At 37.3% G+C, this 22,059-nt stretch overlaps 1 protein-coding gene across 5 annotated transcripts in view; it reads right to left on the bottom strand.

The window, feature by feature from the left end:
- The window catches only part of NFAT (NFAT nuclear factor), a 240,675-nt gene that overhangs the window by 102,528 nt on the left and 116,088 nt on the right, over positions 1–22,059 (bottom strand). For all 5 annotated transcript variants that reach the window (XM_067124167.1, XM_067125575.1, XM_067123543.1 and 2 more), the window contains one exon: positions 13,184–13,297. In XM_067124167.1, the coding sequence (XP_066980268.1) occupies positions 13,184–13,241 (58 nt within the window). In that variant the 5' untranslated portion in view covers positions 13,242–13,297. The remainder of the gene's footprint in view (positions 1–13,183; positions 13,298–22,059) is intronic.

Below are 22,059 nucleotides of genomic sequence, written 5' to 3'. Positions count from 1 at the left end.
AAAAAAACACTGGTTTTGACGTGGGAAAAACCTATTTTTGGTAGTCGCTGTTGAGTCCTCAAGGAGTTACCTTCCATGGTCTACCAGAACTCAATGGTGACCAAACTAATATCAAATAATGCTCTTCTAGTTGGTCTCTTGGCCAGGTATTGTGTCGTAATGATTAACATTATAACACATGATGGAGTATATAATGGACTCATAGATAAGAGGGCACTTTCCCTTATCTTCAGTGAAGCTGAACCCAGTTTTTCCAATGTCAAAAGAACCTGCAAGAAAGAGAAGTGACTACTGCGCATGCGCATCCGCCCTCTCATTTACAACCAGGCCGTTAAAAGACCAAGGAGCCATTACTCTCTGTTGGTCGATGCAGGTTGATCCCTTGCCCAAATCCCATGCCTTTTCATCAGGGAAGTGGGAGGGTTTTGAGGACTCAACAGCGACTACCAAAAATAGGTTTTTCCAACGTCAAAACCTGTTTTTTGATAGTGCAGTTGCTGTCTTGTCCTCAAGGAGCTTTACAAAGAAATTGACAGGTGACGAAAAAGGTTTAAGCTCTCGCTTTTTAATCCCAACACCCCAAAGGAAATAACATTTCTGGTCCAAGGTCAAGACACAGATTTCAAGTCCCATTCTTTATTCCAAATACTCTTCAGGTTTTGATACCAAGGAACAAGAAACTATACACGAACTTACGTTTTAGGATATAGTTCTACAGCAGCTTACCTATGCATTCTGGGTTTTGTTGTAGCACTGTTGTACATCTCCCAGCGATAGTTAGCATACTCACCGTTAATATGACCCCTGGTTTTCTGCCGCAGCACCTAGGGGTTAAGACTAACTATGCCACCTACTGATACACAGTGTAGTCGAATTTGTTCGAACTTGTGGCAATGATTCAACTGATGACCACCCTGTACAATTGGAGACTTCTTTGAAAGAGACATTTCTGAAGAAGGCCAAAGATGTACTTACTTTCCTAAAATCATGTGGCCTATGGAAAGAGTGTGGATTTCCCTTCTTAATGAGAACACACTACAATCATTCTCAGTCTTTGTAGGGAGAGTGGTTAGTTTGTGCTAGGGTGCAGGAAAAAAGGATCTTCTGGGGTGTTTGCCATGAATTTTCTTATAAGAATGGATTTCCTTTTTAAAGGATCCATATTCTTGGCCAGGAATGATGGGCCAGGGGACAATAATAATTGATGGTCAGCTATTTGCATGATGCATCGTCCCCATCTAAGAAAGCCCAGTTCACTAATACTGTACGAGCTTCTGATGCTAATGCAATCAAGAAGATCACCTTTTGTAGCCTGTGCATTGTGGTTGTATTGGGTCCACTGAACTGAGGGGTTGATAGAAGTCTAAGCACCTTGTTCAGGGACCAAGTAATTGGAAGCCTTTCGGGAGTGGGCCTTTGTAGAGCAAAAGACTGCATAAGGGAAGTGAGAACTTCTATACTGGAGTCAATCCCAAATCCATAAAGCAAGGGTTCTGTTAATGCGGCCTTGTATGCCATGACTGTTGTAACCACAAGGCATTTGTCTTCAAAAGGGTATATAAGAAAAATAAAGTTTCTACAGAAATCTCAACTGGGCTCTCAGTATGGATATAATCTAACCATATCTTCCATACAGACTGGTAATGCTGGATAGATGTCCGTAATTATTGCACTAGGTACCTAGCAATGTTGAGTGAGTAATTATCAAAATAGATATTTTTAAAAAATCTATACGTGAAGGTCTCGGCTTAGAAAGGAGAGACTTTCCCTCCTACTGTCTGGGATAGAACAGCAGACGACAGTGGAACTGATCTTTTTGTCTGTTGTTGAGGTAATAGGAACCAATGCCTGTTTGGCAAATTTGGGGCTTTTAAGTACACTATTCCTATGAAGGTTACAAGTTTGCTCAAAACCTTTGAAATCTGTGACAATGGAGGAAAAATTATCGTCCTCCCCTTGTTCCAGTCTTAAGGAAGGCATCTCTTGCTGTTGCTTGACTGTCTAGGTTTGGAGACACATACATTACAAGTCTGTGATTCTAGTATGTGGCAAACAGGTCCACTTCCGGTTGTGGAAGCATGTTGGCTATTATTTGAAGAGAGTGGTTGTCCAACATCCACTCTGTTGAGGCTGTCGTTCTCCTTGATAGAGAGTCAGCTATTACAATGAGACCCCATGTGAGGTGAACTGCAGACATGTGCAACTTCCTTGCTTGCGCCATCCGAAGGATGGCTAACAATACCATACTGACAGGAGGTGAAAGTGATCCAGACCTCTTGATGTAGGATGTTGTGGTTATGTTCTCTCTCTTCTGGAGGTTTGAGTTTTTTGAGAGACAAAAAGACAGCCATCAGCTCCAGGAAATCGATATAACAATTCCTGAGTAGCTGATCACCTCCCTGCCACCTGACAATCCTTTCAATGTCCTCCCAACCTGTCAACGAGGCATCTGTGAGTTTGTCACTCATACAGATGGAGGAGTCAGGGTGACCTGTTTCACCAGAGATTCCTTCCAAATCTAAGGCCGAAGTATCTACCCAACTCTTTTAATCCTTTGATGAGGTCTGTCTCGCATCTTTTTTCTTGCAAGCGATAGCCAGAATCTGTTCACAATTTTAGTTGCAATCTATGTATTGGATCTATTACTGACGAGAAATGCAGCAGGACCATCATATGTTCTGATTGCATCTGGAAACTCTGGGCTGTGCAAGGAACCTTTTGAGGACTTGCCTTATTCTGTTTTGAGTATGATGGGGAGAGACAACAGGCCGTGAAGAGTATCCCAACACAGTCCCAGCCACTGAAAGTGTCTGCTGGGTGTGAGGCAGGATGTTTTCAAATTTATAATAAAACCTTTTGACTGTACTGTAGTCTGTTGACCACTGCTCTTAGGTTTTTCAAGCACTCTTTTCTTGTGGGCCCCCAGATCTTTTTGTTTGAGTTCTCGAACAAATACCATTGCTAGTTTTGAAAAATATTCTTTAGGCAATGTTTAGCCAAAATGGCATGACTTTGAATCTGTATGTATCTTTTCCTATTCGGAACCTTAGGAGAGGGCGGAAGGGAACGGCCATAGGGATGTGCCAGTGTGCATCTTTCATATCCATAGAAACTGTCCGAGTCCCTTTTTGAAATGATTCAATGTACTTAGGCAACAGTAATTATCCAAAACTTTTGGCAAACAATGTGCTTGTTCAATGTTGATTGGTTGAGGATCACTCTTCTTTTGGACGAGTCCCTTTTGAGGATACTGAAGAGACATACTTGGTGGCGAATATACGCAAGTTCCTGTTCCCCCCCCCAAGGGAAAACTTCCATTGTCTGTGATGTTATCGAAGCTGACCCCCAACCAATATAATTCCTCTTGGTATCTGCCTCCTCCTCTGCCTTCACCTTTGATAGACATTCCAGGTGTTGTTTTTCCTTTTCCCCCATATGAGATGGTTTTTGGACCTTGTGAAAAAGGATGGCCTTGAAGTTGTTGTTGTCCCTTTGCAGGGAATTGTCCCTTCTGACCACCTAACTGTTTTTTGAGGAAAAATTTTTGAGGGTGACTGAAGGCTTATATGATTTTTTATCAAAGTGAGCCTTTTTTGGGGTTAGGTAAAGGGAAATTTTGGGTTCTTTGTTTCCTGAATTCCTCTTCTCCCAGAAGAGCGTACGCTGTACAATTCTGTTGGTGGGCATGCTCGCTGAGTTGAGCCACAACAGACTCCTCTAACAGGTCCTTACAGAAGGGGTTAGAATGTAATAATGCAGTGACATTGGAGAGTGATTTGATGGAGCTCTCCAATGCTTCCATTCACAATTTTATGCGCCATTCTAGGAAGTCAAAGAGTGCTTTCCATCGGGTTCTCAGAAGACTTTTGGCCTCAACAGCAAAAGTTATCGTGCGATGTTCTGGAAGCCTTAAGATGGCAACTTCCAGCAAGGTGGTAGAGGTTATAATGCTAAGGAGTTGTAGCCTAGCATAAAATTCTGACAAGGCTACTTGGTGAGCAACTTGGGTCTAATTCAAAAAGGAAGTAGAGATCCATTTTTCAATTACCAGGTAAAGGGTGATTTCTTTAGTTTTTAATGCTATAGGCACAGGTAAGAAAACCATTTCTGTTAGCAGTTTCTCCAAGTCTGGTGAGGATGGTACCAGGTGCCATTCTGTATTAAGGAATGCTGGAGTTTGTAAATTCTACATTTACAACTTCGATAATAGTTTTTCTCTCATTAATTACCTACTTGCCATTGGGAGAGAAAGTGCAAATTGAGGTGTCTCACCAAGGATTATCAGTATCATCAGGGGTGAGTACTGGAGCCCCTATTATGTTTTGATCTGAAGTTCTGTATTCCAAACTGACCCATTGTTGTTTCTAGTCGTAATTCTAAAATCAGACCTTGTTTGGGCGGCAATTGTATCTACACTCACTTTTCGGTTACAGGATGTAGTACTTTTACATTTTGGTGCGTACATGACTGACTGACTTTACTTTTCAGAATCATGCTTCATGTCCTTTATATATTGTTGTTCTGTGGCAAGGGCATCTTTGATGGTACTCAATTTATTTTTATTTATTAAATTTTATTAATTATTAATTTTTATTTATTTACTTATTTATTTTTATTTATATATTTATTGTGATTCATTTATTAAATTTTATTAATTAACAATTTTTATTTATTTATTTATTTTTATTTATTTAGTTATTTATATTTATTTATTTTCAATTATTTTTATTAATTTATTTTCATTTATGTATATTTTTATCTTTATTATTTTTATTTATTTTTTTATTTTTATTTATTTATAGATTTTTATTTATTTTTATTTGTTTATTTATTTATTTTTATTTAATTATTTATTTTTACTTATTGGCAAGGGCATCTTTGATGGTACTCAATTTCCCTATGGAATTGACCAAATGGTGCAAACTGTGTATCCCTTCCGGGGGAACTTGCTGCAAACAGTGTATCCCTTTTGGGGTGGCTTGCCACAAACTGTGTATCCCTTTAGGGGTACAGGTCAATAAAAACTCAATTTCCTTACAGAACTGATCAAATGTCGCAAACTGTGTATCCCTTTTGGGGGAGCCTGTTGCAAACTGTGTATCCCTTTTGGTGGTACAGGTCAATAAAAACTCAATTTCCTTACAAAACTGATCAAATGCTGCAAACTGTGCATCCCTTTTTTGGGGGAGCTTGCCACAAACTGTCTATCCCTTTCGGGGGAGCTTGCCATAAACTGTGTATCCCTTTTGGGGAGCTTGCCATAAACTATATATCCCTTTTGGGGTAGCTTCTGCAATCTAACTGAGCTTCAGCAACTAAACTGTAACTGCCGGTTAATGAAGAGGCAGAAGTCCTGGGCAAGTTACTATACCTTTCCAAAAAAGCAGACATTTCAGTCTGAGTTAGGTGGATCCCAGTATCTCTTTTGGGGGAAAGATCCTATTCAGCAATGATAGCTGCATGGGGAATAGAATTCCTTCTGGGAGGTTTCTCCCATAGCTAGCTTAAATTTATGTCCTTGGGCCTTCTGGGTTCAGCAGGGCCATTTAGATGCCAATGCTCACTCCATATTTTTTAATAAGAATGTGAACTCCATGTAAAGATTCCTCTACTTCCTCCACAGGGTTAAACTGGGAGGTAATGACGACTGATGTTAATGGGTTTTGGCCCACACATTGATGCTGTTCAGAGGAAGGGTTAAATATCTGCTGCCAGAGTTCTGCCGGAAAGGTAATCTCCCCCTTCCTCACCCCTGCTGAACTCTAGGCCCCATTGAGACAGCTTAAAAGGAGCTGTTTCGTCCTTCAAACTTGCTGCCAAGAGCATACTACAGATCTTGCCCAAATTTGGTGACCAAGTAAATTTTCCTTGTTTTCTACAAGGACTATGTTCATGGCAAGTGGTATGGACCTTACCCACTGGCAAAAAGTGAACCGAGCAATTCGCTACGGAATACTTGAACTGAGGATCCTGCCTAACGGCAGCCCTGTAGTGATATAAAGCAAGTTGTTATTAGAAGCTAGTTAGTATTAACTGTTTTTAAGCGAGGGACACTTCTGTAGTTCCTCATATAGTTTCCATATTACCGGTTAATTTGATTACAATTGCGCAGTTTTAATACATTTAATTAAATATCTATGTACAACCTCCTAAGGTTTAGGTTAGTTTTGATACCTGTACATGGCTGTATTACTTACACACTGTTAGTCCTTTTGCAATGGCCAAGTGAAATTTTTAATTCCAATGGTCATGCCATTCAGACTAACTGCTATGAACTAATTTGTTTGACTAACCCAAACTACTGATTTGTATAGCTTAGGGTAATGATTCTAGTTCAATCTATGTTAAGCTAAGAATAGAGGATTTCTTAGAAGGTTCTTGTTTAACCTATTCTAGGCTTATTTATAACTTAAAAGATATAAACTTTACAGAAAATAATTCTCTTATCTGTTTTTCTGTTTTATGTGGTCGAGACTACCTTTTCATCTGATATTTGGGCATCGCTGTTTTAGGCTAATAGTAGGATATTCCTTATAAGGGGGTTCCTACTTAATGCCTGTTCTACATTTAAATCACCTTTAAGGATATAGGCCACACAAGACCTTACTAGCATGTAACCTTACAGATATGCTATCAAGTCATAACACACTAGGTTACTTGGGTAGTTTACAGTTTAGTTGGCCAGGCCGCGCAACACCTTCTGCCCGGACTACAATCACTCCGCCAAGGTAAGTAGTTCTGCAACCCAACCCAGCTCGTGACACAGCTACCCCACGCTTTATGGGGGAGTCCAGCTCCCCCCCCCCGCCAGGTTAGGGCACGCCGCCCTATGTTAGGTTAGGTTGGTTACATCTGGTTAGGTCAGAACCTGGCACTATGGGAAAAGTTTGTCTTGTTTGTATTCGTCCGCCAGTTTCCTAGTCGGAGCCTACACAACAGCCTTGGCCAACTAAACTGTAGGCGCTCCGGTTATTTTATTTAGGCTAGGATACTGTTTATGTATAATCCTAAGCTTATTTGTTCTTTCTTAACCTAATGTAGGGTATTGCCTAATCCAGATTATTATAACCTTATAATTATTCAACTATTTGTCTAACCCAGTTTGTTGTTTATATCCAATTTGTTGTTTATATCCAATCCTAGGCTATTTGGTTTACTATATAAATCAGTAATCACTAATGTGTAACCTTATAACCAGGTTATAACTTACTCTAATCTAGGCTACTGCCTAATCTGGATTATTTTATTCACACTTAAGTGTATGGGTTACATAAACAAAACAATCAGCCTACCTTACGATTACGATTTCATCTAGTCCTAATTACATGGTCTTGGCTAACAATTTAGTCCAAAAATGGGATGTTTCATGGAAAGTTACCACTTAACTTGATATAAGGTAATGCCTAGGCTAGTCCTGGATTATTTAGCTCATGCTAAAGTGCACAGGCTTCTATAAAAGGGAAAAAATTTATACTAATATGTAGCCTCATTGTTAGGCTATCGATTTACTTTGCCCAGATGTTGTTATTATTTGATCCTAGGGTCCTCGGTCTAAGCTTGGCCACTTAGGATACGTAAGCCAAGGATGTACAATCACTCAAAAATGTTTTGCAACATACATCAAAACTTTTTGGACAACAGCTTATAATAGCGACATCTGGCGCTATTTGGCAACTCAGTTGTAAGCGCATGAAACAACTGAACACTAGTGGTGGGTCCGAGAAATTACCTGCAGTTTCCCTTAAACATGGCTTTTTCTGATACTGCTTACTGTTGTCATACTTTACTTAATTGTAGGATGTTACTATAATACTTCAGAGGCCATCGCTGTTCTTATATTTTAGTATTTTCATCTCCAACTGCCATCACTATCGTTGTTTTATCTCCTTCATATGTGTGAACTTTGTAGACATGGGCCTACGACTGTTATAAGTTGAACTATTAGTCTTATTAACATCAACAAACACGACTTTTGTAAAGATTTGCTTGCACATTATTATTAATCAAATTTTTGAATGACTAATCCTATGTATATTGTGAACTAGTGAAACTTTGTATAAAATATACTGAACTAGACTAATAGATTTCAAGTCTATTTTTGTAATACATAGAATACAATCGTGCGCACACACACATGAACACACACACACACACACACACACACACACACACATATATATATATATATATATATATATATATATATATATATATATATATATATATATATATATATATATATATATATATATATATATATATATATATATATATATATATATATATATATATATATATATATATGTATGTGTGTGTGTGTGTGTGTGTGTGTGTGTGTGTGTGTGTGTGTGTGTGTACAAAAACATTGTATTCTATGTATTACAAAAATAGACTTGAAATCTATTAGTCTAGTTCAGTATATTTTATACTAAGTTTCACTAGTTCACATTATACATAGGATTAGTCATTCAAAAATTTGATTAATAATAATTTGCAAACAAATCTTTACAAAAGTCATGTTTGTTGATGTTAATAAAATTAATTTTGAACTTCTTGCTAATTTTAATTCTTTAGAAACTTAGATAATAAGAAATACAAAAATAGGTGTTATATATTCAGTTAACTTCGTAAGAGGCATCAAAATGATAGGCCTTATTGCTACTTAGGCCTATCATTTTGATGCCTCTTATGAAGTTAACTGAATATATAACACCTATTTTTGTATTTCTTATTATCTAAGTTTCTAAAGAATTAAAATTAGCAAGAAGTTCAAAATTAATTTAGTTAATGCTAAACGCCAGCAGTGAAGAAGACTACCATGCTCATCAGTGGAGAATGTCTCCTCCTCATCGCAAAAGATGACTCTTAGAGAAATCATCAGCTGCTGGATTATAACGCAAACCCTAGCCTCTATTCTTTGTGTTTCGCTGATATGAAGTGTTTCTTGGCAGGAGTATGAAATAATATCTTGGTCTCATGTAGCCTGTTACGGATGGTTTGAGCAGCAACTTGAATGGAGAGCGTAATGTTCTCTCTTTATAGCAACACCGGTCGTCAGGGGAATTTGGCGGAGCTCCGTCAGTGATCATCCGATGATGATCCTTGACAGTAGTGCAACAATGGAGACGTCCTCCACTTTTTACAATGAATTTATCATATTTCCTTGTTCTCTCTGTTGTTGTATCCCTCTATACATGGTTGTTTTATTTACGCTAAGCTGCTGAGCAACATCTACAATTGAGACATTATAGTCTTATGCAAGCTAATGATTGTCATGCAGGAGTCTGTTGCCCATCTTATCGGTGCAAATGACGAGACAGTTTAGTTTAACTTTCCTGCCCGAATGTGGAGTCACACGATAACATACGACATTATGAGATTTTCCTTTTTTGTTTTTGACAACGACAATGGTTGAATTCTTTCTTTCTTTATTTATATATAATTTCACTGATGATTATTCAATATTATTTTATTAGTCAATAAGCTTTTGTCTGGATTCGAAATATAGTTTCTTCTTTGACTCTTTTGCCCAATCATCTGAAGTGAAATTTTTCAAAATGTTTCGTCATTTTTCGTAATATGAATTTTTCACTCGCCATTCTTTTTTATATTGTTAACCAAAATTGATTAAGAAAATTAGATTTCCTTGTATATATCAAAAGAACAAATTATTGTTAGGTGAACGAAAACTTCTGGAACAAGTTGCAAAACATTTTTGAGTGACTGTACATAGGCTACAGACAACATCCACTATTAATCTAGTCTGAATTATTCTCACTTACTGCCTAGATTATTGTAGACATCGTATAATCTGAAAGGATTTTCCATAATAATAAGTTATGGAACACTTCTTTTAGTTAAAACATTTAGTTAGAACCTAAAACAATTTTCATTTTACGAAACTTGGTAGCAATCAATGCTTTACAAAACTAGGTAGGCTAGCGATGAACGAGCCGGGTTCCGGCTTTAACACATAAATTATATAAATTCCAGAAGTTTAAAACTAAAACTCTCAATTGTTTGTATTAATTGAGCACTTATCTTGCTATGTTTGATGTTTCCATAATCCTTGATGCTAAAACGGAGGAAAAAGTCGAATTTTTTCGGAGCGCTGGTAACGACGTAAACCGTTCACTTTAGACCAGAGAATAATTGCTCCTTGGTCTTTTAACGGCCCGGTTGTAAACAAGAGGGCGGATGCGCAATAGTCACTTCTCTTTCTTGCACGTTCTCTTGATGTTGGAAAACCTGGGTTCAGCTTCGCTGAAGATAAGGGAAAGTGCTCTCTTATCTTTGAGTTCATTATACAGTATACTCTATCATGTGTATTATAATGTTAATCATTACGACACAATACCTGGCCAAAAGACCAACTAGAAGAGAATCCTTTGATATTAGTTTGGTCACCATGGAGCTCTGGTAGACCATGGAAGGTAACTCCTTGAGGACAAGACAGCTACTACGCTATAAAAAAATTAGCTTAGAAGTCGAATTTCTAAATTTTCCAGTATGAAAATTTTCATTATTAGGTGAAGAATAAGTGGTAAAAATTTGAAGCAAATCCCTTCATTCATAAGGTAGTTAAAAACACTTACTTTATAATGGGGCCTTATGAAGTCAGCACTTAATATATATTTTTGTGAAAATGTTCACTTTGCAAAAATTGTAATTGTTTACCATAAGGAGAATTACTGAGTTATACTTCATAACATGTATTCAGCTTATTCTTTCCACGGTAATTTTTTGGTGGTCAGTATCTTTCCTGGTACAATCTTTTAATTCACTTGACCCTACTGCCAAGTTGTTGGGCCTAATCTTTCGTAAAACCTCTTTAATATTTACCCCTGTTTTGATAGGTCTACTAATTCCTCAACTGCGTTGGATTCCAGGTACATAATTTCCATCTGTCATTTACACGAGCTTTCTTTGTAAGCTTCTTTTTATATTCCTATAAGTCTGCTAAGTAAAGGACAGTACGTCGAAAGGCCTAGCACCACTCCATTTTTTTCACTTTCCTTCGTGGCATTGCCTGTACAGGTAGTCCCCGGTTTACGACGAGTCCGGCTTACGACGTTCCGAGGTTACGACGCTTTTCAAATATATTCATCAAAAATTATTTCCCGGTTTACGACACATGTTCCAGGGTTACGACGCATCGTACGCCAATCCGATGGAGGGAATATGGCTCCAAAACGGCAGAATAATAAAAATTTTGAGGTTTTTTTGATGAAAAACTCAATAAAAATGCAGTTTACATCGTTTTCAATACACCCAAAACATTAAAAGTAAGGTTTTCTTAAGATTTTTGACGATTTTCGACGATTTTTCGGTTTACGACGCGGCGTAAAAATGGAACCCCCGTCGTAAACCGGGGACTGCCTGTATTTATATATTCATCACATTCCATATTTTCGTGATTCAGTTATAAATAACCAAGGTATGTTTGCATCAAAGTACAGTAACACACACTCCTTCACTTTTTTCTTTGTTTTATGCTGCAGTATTCTCACTTACATTTTTGTTGTATTTTCTCATTATTTATTTTTTCAAACCAAAATATGAAAGCAATCCTGTGTGTAAGCTACCAGAGAGAGAGAGAGAGAGAGAGAGAGAGAGAGAGAGAGAGAGAGAGAGAGAGAGAGAGAGAGAGAGAGAGAGAGAGGCACGTTTACATCAACGTCTAAGGGCTCCTATACTTTTTTATCTATATTTTATGCTACAGTATTCTCGTTGATATTTTTACTGTATTTTCTCATTTTTTATTCTCTCAACCCAAAAGATAAATATGTAGGGTACGTATGTATGCACACACTCATTCCATGACATTGGAGAACTTGCTACAGTTGTTTGGTTTTGTGTTGCCTACATATGAAATTCGGATTTTAAATATCTTTACAGTGATTAAAGGTGAAACATCAACAGTGTTAAACTATTCTCTTGTGTACTGTTACAATATATGTGATAATCACAGAGTCAACTAAACTTGCAATGAAGTACGGTACAGTAAATCAAAGCAAACAAAATATGGCAACATGTATGCTACCTACGTAGCATATACTCATTCGATGGAGTCATGAACTTCCTGGGTTTGTTTAATTTTATGTTTTTTTGTTTATGGTGCAGTAACTGATATTTCATTAAAGGATGTGTACAATACTGATATACAGTGGAGAGAGAGAGAGGGAAACAGTTATGTTCACATTAAAGCCTAATACAGTAACACACACACTCTTACACTATTTTCTTTATATTTTATGCTATAGTATTCTCATTTATATTCTTACTGCGTATTCTCATTTTTTAGTTTTAAAAATCAAATTATAAATGCATTAAATTCTGTAGGGTTCAAACATATGCACAAACTTATTCAATGCCGTCGGTGAACTTGGTACAGCCTGTTTGGTTTTGCTTTGCCTACATATGAAATAAGCATTTTAAATATTTTTACGGTGATAAGAGATGAAATATCAACAGTGATAAAATATATTCTCTTGTGTACTGTTATGTGTGTTAATCATAGTTAAAGAAGAGATAGACAGGAGATGTCTTTCAAAAGTGATTCTGTAATCAAGAATGACACCTAAAATTTGAAACGAGCTACAAGTAGTAAATGAAACAGCTAATGAAAAGATCTGGACGGTGCGGGTTTAGTGCCCTACACTTACTTGTAATAACTGGTCTTTGTTACTTACTACAGTCAAAACTCGTCACTACTTCGACTTCTCTTAGATCTTTAGTATTCAGAATAAAAGCAACAAAATTTGAGGGAAACATGTAGGGACAACCTGACTGTATTTTTCTTGATTAAACATGGAACTACACATTCACTCTCGTTTCGTGAGTTTCGAATTGCCTCGTACACGTGTTCAAAACAAAGCACTAGAAAATCTTCAGACGAGAATGGCTATTTTTATGCTAGTCACATTCTATAACAGCATCAAATTATTGAAATACTACGAGGATCATGCCTACCTAGCCTGGATCAAACAAAGACGAAACGGTAAAATGTGCTGAGACAATTTAAAGTGTATATAGTATCCTGATAAAATAAAATATAGCATACAGTATAATACATTCCCTTTTTGCCTATCTTTTTCTTACCAACTGTAAGCACAAATATTTACAGCTTTTCATGAAACAAAACTGGAAAATCACTTTTTCTTTTGTCTGCAAACACACTTACTCTTCAAGACCCTGCGTCTAGGTGACACCAGAGAGCTCCTTTGGCTGACTTTCCCCATCGTCTTCCCGCGAGTCTCTTCTCCATAAAAACCTTCGCCCTCAGTTTTTGTAGAGTCTGAAAAGAAAATTTATATATTTAAACACAATATTTATGAGTTGCATCTGAAGCACTAACAGTTACGATTTTGGAAGTAAAGAGGTCAGTAAATTAAACCTTTACCTAAGAAAAATATTAAAATTCACCAATCTACTATTTCAATCTGATAAGGAGTCCTAAAATTTAATTATACTCCCGCTGCTTTTTCCTCTATTTACTGGCCCAAGACCGTTTCTCTAATCTGCAAGTCATGGCCGGCGACAGCACCTGAACCAAGCCCCAAGCAACATATAAGCCCTTATAAGAAACAAGCGCTCTACATCGCATGTTAGTCTGTCTGTCACCATGGCGAATCTCTGTCCATCTGAGTATCGAACCATGGGCATGTGGGAACTCATTTTCACTGACACTGGATTGATCATGACCCCATTACCAGACATCGCCCAGGAGGAACCTTGATCTTGTCAACTTAAAAGTTGTGCATGGAAACTGTACCAGGAAGCAAACACGGTATGCCCCCTGAAGGGAAATGTCAGCCAGTGTTATTTTTCTTTGACTCATTTTTTATCATCTTTCCTTTGCATTTCACCACTCAAGTAAACTCTTTATCTCTTCGACTTGAACAGTGAACTTGTTATATCCAGTGTGTAATTCCTTGAACAGTGCATAACGTAACTCATGCCCCTTGCCAAGAAGGTAGTAGAGTAAGGCCAAACCCTCCAAATTGTGCATTAACTCAATTTTAGATAGTACTTCATCAATAGTCTTATCTGGAATTATTTCACTTCCAGGAGTGTTATCAGTGCAAGTTACCTAAGTAGCCGTTGAACCTGTGTTACCAATTGCCTGAAGAATCCACCCGTACCGAGGATGATATAACTGCATTGCCGAATGGCTTACAGACCACTTACAGTGGCCATTTACATGTACAACTGATGTGTTATTTATCAGCTCAGTGAATTCCTGCTGCGCCCTTTTTTACATCTTATTATTTTAGTGAGATTTGTCAATCACTCCCACTGTTGAACCTACCATGTTGTATGTGTAAAATAAACCAGTGCTAAGAAACATATTCTCACTTGGAGACCTTCCTAACCTTAAGTGTTCTTTTAATTATTCTGTTTGTGGTCATATGAGGGGTTTTTATAAGGCTAAGATCAGTAAAGTGAAAATGCAGTCACCCCCTCGTAATCCATAATACACATTCATACATACATATATACATACATATATATCTGTAATTATAATAGCCACAATGCCCTCTTAACTTCTCGAATTTTTCATGCTTTTTTGGATACGCTTGTCACTACAGAGCCTTATGATCCAAACGCAAGAAATTGAAGTGGCTGTGATGTCCAGTCGCGGGATACGAACCCGTATCATCATAATCACAAGGAGGTCACATTGCTGACCTGACCACGAGAAAAATGACCTAAAAGACAAAATCACTGACTCAAGTACAAATTAGTTAACTTATATATATTTTCAATGTATATATATTTTCTATGTATTCGTATGTTTAATAAAATTTTTTATTTATAAAAATGCTCATCTTGCAAAAATTGTTATTGATTACAAAAAAGGAAAGTATTTTGTTGTACTAATATTTTTTGGTGGTCAGTCACCCCCTTGTATAACCTTTTAATTGTCCAGTCCCTGCTTCTGAACGGTTGATCCTAATCCTTTGTAAAACCTCTTAGATATTTAACCCTATTTTGGCAGTTCTACTAATTCTTCAGTTGTGTTGGATTCCATGTACATAATTTTTCCTTTGTAATCCCCATCTGTCATTTATATGAGCTTTTTTGTGTGTGTGTGTGTGTGTGTGTGTGTGTGTGTGTGTGTGTGTGTGTGTGTGTGTGTGTGTGTGTGTGTGTGTGTGTAAAGATAAAATCCACAAAGGAAAGGGAAACACTGGAGTGCTGCGAGGCCTTTCCACTCTTGTCATCCTTTACTTAGCAGACTGACGAAATATAAAAGTTAGTTTACAAAGAAAGCTCATATAAATGACAGATGGGGATTACAAAGGAAAAATTATGTACATGGAATCCATCATATGTGTGTTTTCTGTAAAATTAATATGTTTTTGTAATTTGGGTATGTTTTCTCTTGTGCTTGTCATATGCTGTGTATTGAGATATCAGGCCTCAGATCTAAAAGGGTTGGTTGGCTGTGTGATAACATACATCTTCCTGTAGACTATTGTGTACACAGCTGAATGTTTGATCAGGTGTCAGTCGGTGGCCACAGGAAATCCTTTATGCGAGAGAGACCCTACGCCACTTAAGTTATCAGTTAAAGGGGGAAGAGGTGACAGGCCTGATAATATTTGTTGACCAGGGTGAGGACATCGCTGGTTCGCCTCTGTGTTTGCACAAGTGTTCAAACAGGAAAACCCTTGTTGATCGTACAGATAAGGGGCAGGCCTATATAGCTCTCTGAGCAAGAGAATAAATTATCTGTTTATTCCTGTTGGAAAGGAAGAAATTCAGTTTATTCCTGTTGGAGAAGAAGAAACTGTTTATTCCTGTTTCTTCCAGGGTGACCAATTTTTAAAAATGCCTAACTGGCAACCCAGGTTTAACCTCATAGAAAATTTTTGGTAAAACTAATCAGTTCAGACAGAGACCTGGCAAAGTTAGGTTGGTCTCTCTCTCTCTCTCTCTCTCTCTCTCTCTCTCTCTCTCTCTCTCTCTCTCTCTCTCTCTCTCTCTCTTCATTCAGAAGAGTGTAAGATTTTTCGTCACTCTCCCAAACATATAAGTTTTTGGAAACTGTTAATAATATTTAATGCTCCATTGGTAGGATCTGATATAAGAAAAGAGTGTAACAGGCCTTAGGTAAAAGTGTATACTGCTAAAGCAAAAAAGGAGTTGTGTAAAAGTGTTCAGAAGCTTGTATAAGGTTATAAGAGGTGCAAAATAATGAGCAGGAGAACAAGTACTGCTGGTTTATTCAGAACGCAGGCCGCTAATAAAGCGGCGTGCAGATGTCACACAGAGGAATACAATAGAAATCAGGTGACCCGTGGTCAATTACTCCCGGTATTTATTATAATGGATAAATACAAGTAACATAAAAGGTAAGTTAACAAGAATTGACATAACATTCTAACACATGTGCAAAGAAAACAGATACAAATGAATTAGTAGTAGATACGTATTTACACAGGAAAAATATGGCTAATGTTGCTTGACCCAATCTTGTAGGAGCGTTATCGTAGAAAACGGGCGGTTCACCATAGAAAACCCGATTAGCGGGGACTTTACAAATACCACCCCCTCCTCCAAGGTGTGGGTAACGTCTGATTAAACTAGGTATCTGCTGGGCCATTGGAGAGTGCCGCGGCTCTGCAAAGTCAGCTGGGGGTGCGGTGTGAGCGAGAGCAGCTGGCTGTGGCGCTGGCTGGGTGCTTCCGGGGGCCAGCCATGCGACTTTCTTTTGGGGTGGCTCGGCTGCAGAGGCGACAGTTCTTGCGGAGGGCGCTGCGTGGTATCGTCTGTGGCATCCTCCAACAGGGCGGGCTTGAGACGGTCAACTGACACCCAGTCGTCCATCCCGTGCAGGACGATGCGGAATGCTTTGGTGTTCCGCTTGAGCACGCGGAAGGGCCCCCTGTAGAGCCTGGTTAGTGGAGGGCTGATGGCGTCGTTCCTGACGAAGACGTGGGTGGTGGAGGACAGGCCAGGAGGCGTGAAGGTTGCTGACCTATCGGTACATGTCCGCTGGCAGGGGGCGAACTTCCCGACTATGTTGCGGAGCCTCTGGACTGACGGGTTGTGGCGATCTCCCGTGACGAGTTTGCCCGGAACTACAAGGGGCTCCCCATAGACTTTCTCTGCTGCGGACGGGTGGCCACTGGCTCTGGGGGCGGTCCTCAGTCCGAGGAGGACCCAAGGCAGCTGGTACTTCCAATCCTCGGTGGTGCAGCGGGCCATGAGGGACACCTTCAGGGACCTGTGGAATCTCTCCACCAATCCGTTGGCTGCAGGGTTGCAGGCAGTGGTGGTGTGGTGAGAGGTCCCCAGCAGGCGTGCCAGGGGTGACCACAGCTCAAACAGGAAGGCAGGGCCCCTGTCAGTGGTTATGTGGTCCGGGACACCGAACCGGCTGAGAGCACCTGGACACACCCACTATAAGAGGTGTAAAATAATGAGCAGGAGAACAAGTACTGCTGGTTTATTCAGAACGCAGGCCGCTTATAAAGCGGCGTGCGGATGTCACACAGAGGAATACAATAGAAATCAGGTGACCCGAGTTCAATTACTCTTGGTATTAATTATAATGGATAAATACAAGTAACATAAATGGTAAGTTAACAAGAACTGACATAACATTCTAAAACATGTGCAAAGAAAACAGATACAAATGAATTAGTAGTAGATACTACAACATCTAAAAACATAACAAACACCTCACACGTCTCGACCTACCAGCGCAACAACTTCTCGCTGCTGGGAGAAAGGGCATTGGGTCTGGTATGATACATGTAACATACGCTACCGGGGTCTAAGCGATGTCAGGCAGGGCAGCCAATCAAGACTACGGTCTACCCCAAAGCCAAATCAAAAGTCCTTCAAAAGAAGGCATCGTGCTTACCCCATACAAAAATGGGAAAAGCACGTTAAAAGAAGAAGTAGAAGACGTATTTACACAGGAAAAATAAGGCTAATTTTGCTTGACCCAATCTCGTAGGAGCATTATTGTAGAAAACGGGCGGTTCACCATAGAAAACCCGCTTGGCAGGGACTTTACAAGGTAAAGTGGTTTTAACTTATGTTTTACCATGGTAAAATGGTAGATATAATCTTTAAAGAGAATTTTGCCTTCTTGAAATTATTGTTGATAAACTTTTTGTGCATTTTTATATGTTCTTGTTTTTACATTTCTTTTGTGTGTTTACAATTTCATAGTTTTACCCAAATTTTTGTGTTGGTGATTTAACATTTATTTAATTAGCACTTTATATGTGTTGATACTTTAACATTGCATACTTGTTTTGATTTTCACTTGATAAGATTTCTTTTTCAAATTTGGAGTAAATCTTAATAGTTTGAATTTTGCTTAGTTAATGTGATTTCTTGATAAATAAAATTTTTTTGTGAATTAATCTTGTTAAAGAACTAATTAAATCTTATGTTGTTTTCAAGTAATAGTAAATTTTTTCAGATTGTGAATTCTACTTACAGTAGTACCTCGAACTTGCGCGATTCGAGTTGCACGAATTCACAGACACACGAATTTTTCATTGGAACCTAACTAATGATCATACACGAGTTTTTCACAGACACGTGAACATTTCCGAACACTGAGAAACCCTGCAAAAGTGTTTGTTTAATTTTTTTTATGTAATTTATAAGTTTTCAAGCTTTTATGTGTAAATTAAATAACATTAAATATTATTAAAAGTAATAATTCTCTCTCTCTCTCTCTCTCTCTCTCTCTCTCTCTCTCTCTCTCTCTCTCTCTCTCTCTCTCTCTCTTTTAGCGAGATGAATTTTTATGGTACATGTAAACAGGCATGTTTATTTGTATGATAAACTTTTTACGTAATAATATGTACTAATTTGCAAATATTAATAAGATTAATAAAATTAAATAATAATAATAATATAATAATAATAATAATACTGTAATAGAAAATTCGCATTATCTTGAACAAACAAATTCTTCCCTCATCTTTTGTAAGAAGGTGGAAGGCAAAAGCTGTCAGACATGTCATTTAACATGACAAGAATGGGAGTGTTGCTAATCAGTGGTCAAATTTTTATTGTAATTTCTGTGTGTTGGTGTGTGTGTGTGTCCGTAATAATTCATAAAAAATTTCACTCTCTTAAGTAAGGACAACTGTTTCTCTCTCTCTCTCTCTCTCTCTCTCTCTCTCTCTCTCTCTCTCTCTCTCTCTCTCTCTCGTTCGAAGTTAGCCAACCTACGTATTACAGCACTGTTTCTCTGTATGTCTTCAACTGTACAGTAGATAATTTTGAATTTATCTAATTTTCCCTATAACATTTACAAACTGTAAATGTGCAGTTCTAAAACATAGAGACACAAAGCATTTCAGAACAAAGAGAAAGTGACAGAATAAAAAAGTTTGTAAAAACGAGGTTGAGAAGACGTCTAAAAATAGATTGGTGGAATGGGGGAGAGAGTCACACACTATATTCTTAAGTCAACCATTTATTTCTTTTTTTTTTTAAGGGTTTTTAAGGGTAATGTATTAAGCTAACTCTCTCTCTCTCTCTCCATAATAATTCATAAATAATATAACTTGACATTTCAAGTAAGGACAATCTCTGTCTCTCTCTCTCTCTCTCTCGTGTGTTGTTCTCTCAGTCTCCGTAATAATTGATAAATAATTTCACTCTCTTAATTAAGGACAACCCTTGAACCAGGCGATTCTTTACCATTTGTGTTGGTTCTCTCTCTCTCTCTCTCTCTCTCTCTCTCTCTCTCTCTCTCTCTCTCTCTCTCTCTCTCTCTCTCATTCATAGTTAGGGCTCACACATTTTTACAACTTATTAATTCTCTGTACGTCTTTACCTGTACAGTAGATAGTTTAAATTGATCTAATTTGACCTGTATCGTCTACGAAGTGTAAATGTGCTAGTGTTGCAAATACGTTCTAAAACACAGAGACATAATAACTAAGAGTTGTATTAGTCAAAATATAAAACACTGTTTGTTCATGAAAAAGCATTTCGGAACAAAGAGAAAGTAACGCAGAATAAAGAAGTTGTAAAAAAGAGGTTGAGACAATTCTAAAAATAGATCAGTTGGAAGGAGAGAGAGAGAGAGAGAGAGAGAGAGAGAGAGAGAGAGAGAGAGAGAGAGAGAGAGAGAGAGAGAGAGAAATTCCCTTACAACTCTCAATTTTAATGTAAACCATTTATTTCTCTTTTTTAAGGGCAATGTATTAAGCTATCTTTTAAATGAAATTACAGTAACTTTAATTCCATTTAAAAGTTAACTTAATAATTTGGGAGCATGATTAGGGTCATATTTAATGTTTAAACTTTAGAAATAAGCATTTATTAGCATTTTTAGAGACCATGCCAAACTTAAGCGAAAAATTCACACTGCGAGGGGTTCTGGAACCTAACCTTGTGTAAGTTCGAAGTATGACTATATATATATATATATATATATATATATATATATATATATATATATATATATATATATATATATATATATATATATATATATATATAATATACAGTAAATCATTTTTACATCAATACCAGCAGGCAAAACAGCTAAAATATCGTCAACATACCTAAACCACTTTTAAAGGAGTATAAATGATATTAGGTACATAACGTTTTTCAAATAATTCCATGCACTAGGATGTGCATTTGTGATTGGAAGTTTATATTCAATGGTGCATTTTACCAACAAATATTTGGTATGGCAATGGGCAACCCTTTATCTCCACTCCTCTCAAACTTGTAGATGGAATTCTTTGAAAAACGTTATATACCGAATATCATTTATACTCCTTTAAAGTGGTATAGGTATGTTGACGATATTTTAGCTGTTTTGCCTGCTGGTATTGATGTAAATGATTTACTCTGTAATTTGAATAACCAGGTACCATCCATTAAGTTTACGTTAGAATTAGAAAAAGACAATTGCCTCCCTTTCTTAGATGTTTTAATACATAGAGAACCATTTCAATGTAAATTCAGTATTTATAAGAAACCAACCAACAACTTAACTGATGTCCATTTTTATTCAGGCCATCACCTTAACATCAAAATATCAAATTTTTCCTCTATGTTTTTACGAGCCTCGCGCAATGTCAGTCCCTAGTATTTGGATCAAGGAACTGAATACATAAGAAAAATAGGGACAGATTTATGTTATCCTTCACAGATACACGATATTTGTTATAACAAAGCCCACAGAAAGTTTTATAGTGAAAGTAACATGAAGAAAGAAACCCTAAGAACATTCTTAGCTTGCCTTATTTTAGTGGTTTTGAAAACGTAAAATCATTGTTAAAACCTTTTAATGTAAACCTCGTTTTTTCTTATAATAACACACTCAAAAGAATGTTAATAAAAAAATAGCCCTACAGAAAACAACAACATAATATAAAAAATTCCATGTTTGGATTGCCCCTCTTTTTATATTGGCCAATCTAGCAAAGATTTAGATGTACGTATTAAGCAACATAAGAATTCAATCAAAACTGGACAAGCATCCAATGCTATATTCATTCACTTAAGTGAAAACTCTCACAGGATAAATTGGACTGAAAGTTCAGTGATTGCCAGATCGAAAGATTTCTCTTCAAGAAATCTATTGGAGTCCGCTATTATCCAGCTTACTTCCAGTTGTAATTTTAATCTTAGCACTGGCATGTATTCTTTGGACCCTTGTATTAGAAAAACGTTCAAGAATGACCTAAAAGATAAAATCACTGACTTTATTACAAGTTAGTTACTTGTTATATATTTTCTATGTATCCGTATGTTTAATATAATTTTTTATTTGTAAAAATGTTCATCTTGCAAAAAGTTATTATTGTTTACAAAAAAGAGAATTATTTTGTTGTACTAAAATTTTTTAGGTGGTCAGTCACGACCCTGTATGATCTTTTAATTGTCCTGTCCCTGCTTCTGAACGGTTGATCCTAATCTTTTGTAAAACCTCTTAAATATTTAACCCTGTTTTGGCAGTTCTACTAATTCTTCAATTGTGTTGGGTTCCAGGTACATATGTTTCCTTTATAATCCCCATCTGTCATTTATATGAGCTTTCTTTGTAAACTT

The sequence above is a fragment of the Macrobrachium rosenbergii genome, chromosome 1 (genome assembly GCF_040412425.1).
Source record: "Macrobrachium rosenbergii isolate ZJJX-2024 chromosome 1, ASM4041242v1, whole genome shotgun sequence".
NCBI lineage: Eukaryota > Metazoa > Arthropoda > Malacostraca > Decapoda > Palaemonidae > Macrobrachium > Macrobrachium rosenbergii.
This window is presented reverse-complemented; position numbering and strand designations above follow the sequence as displayed.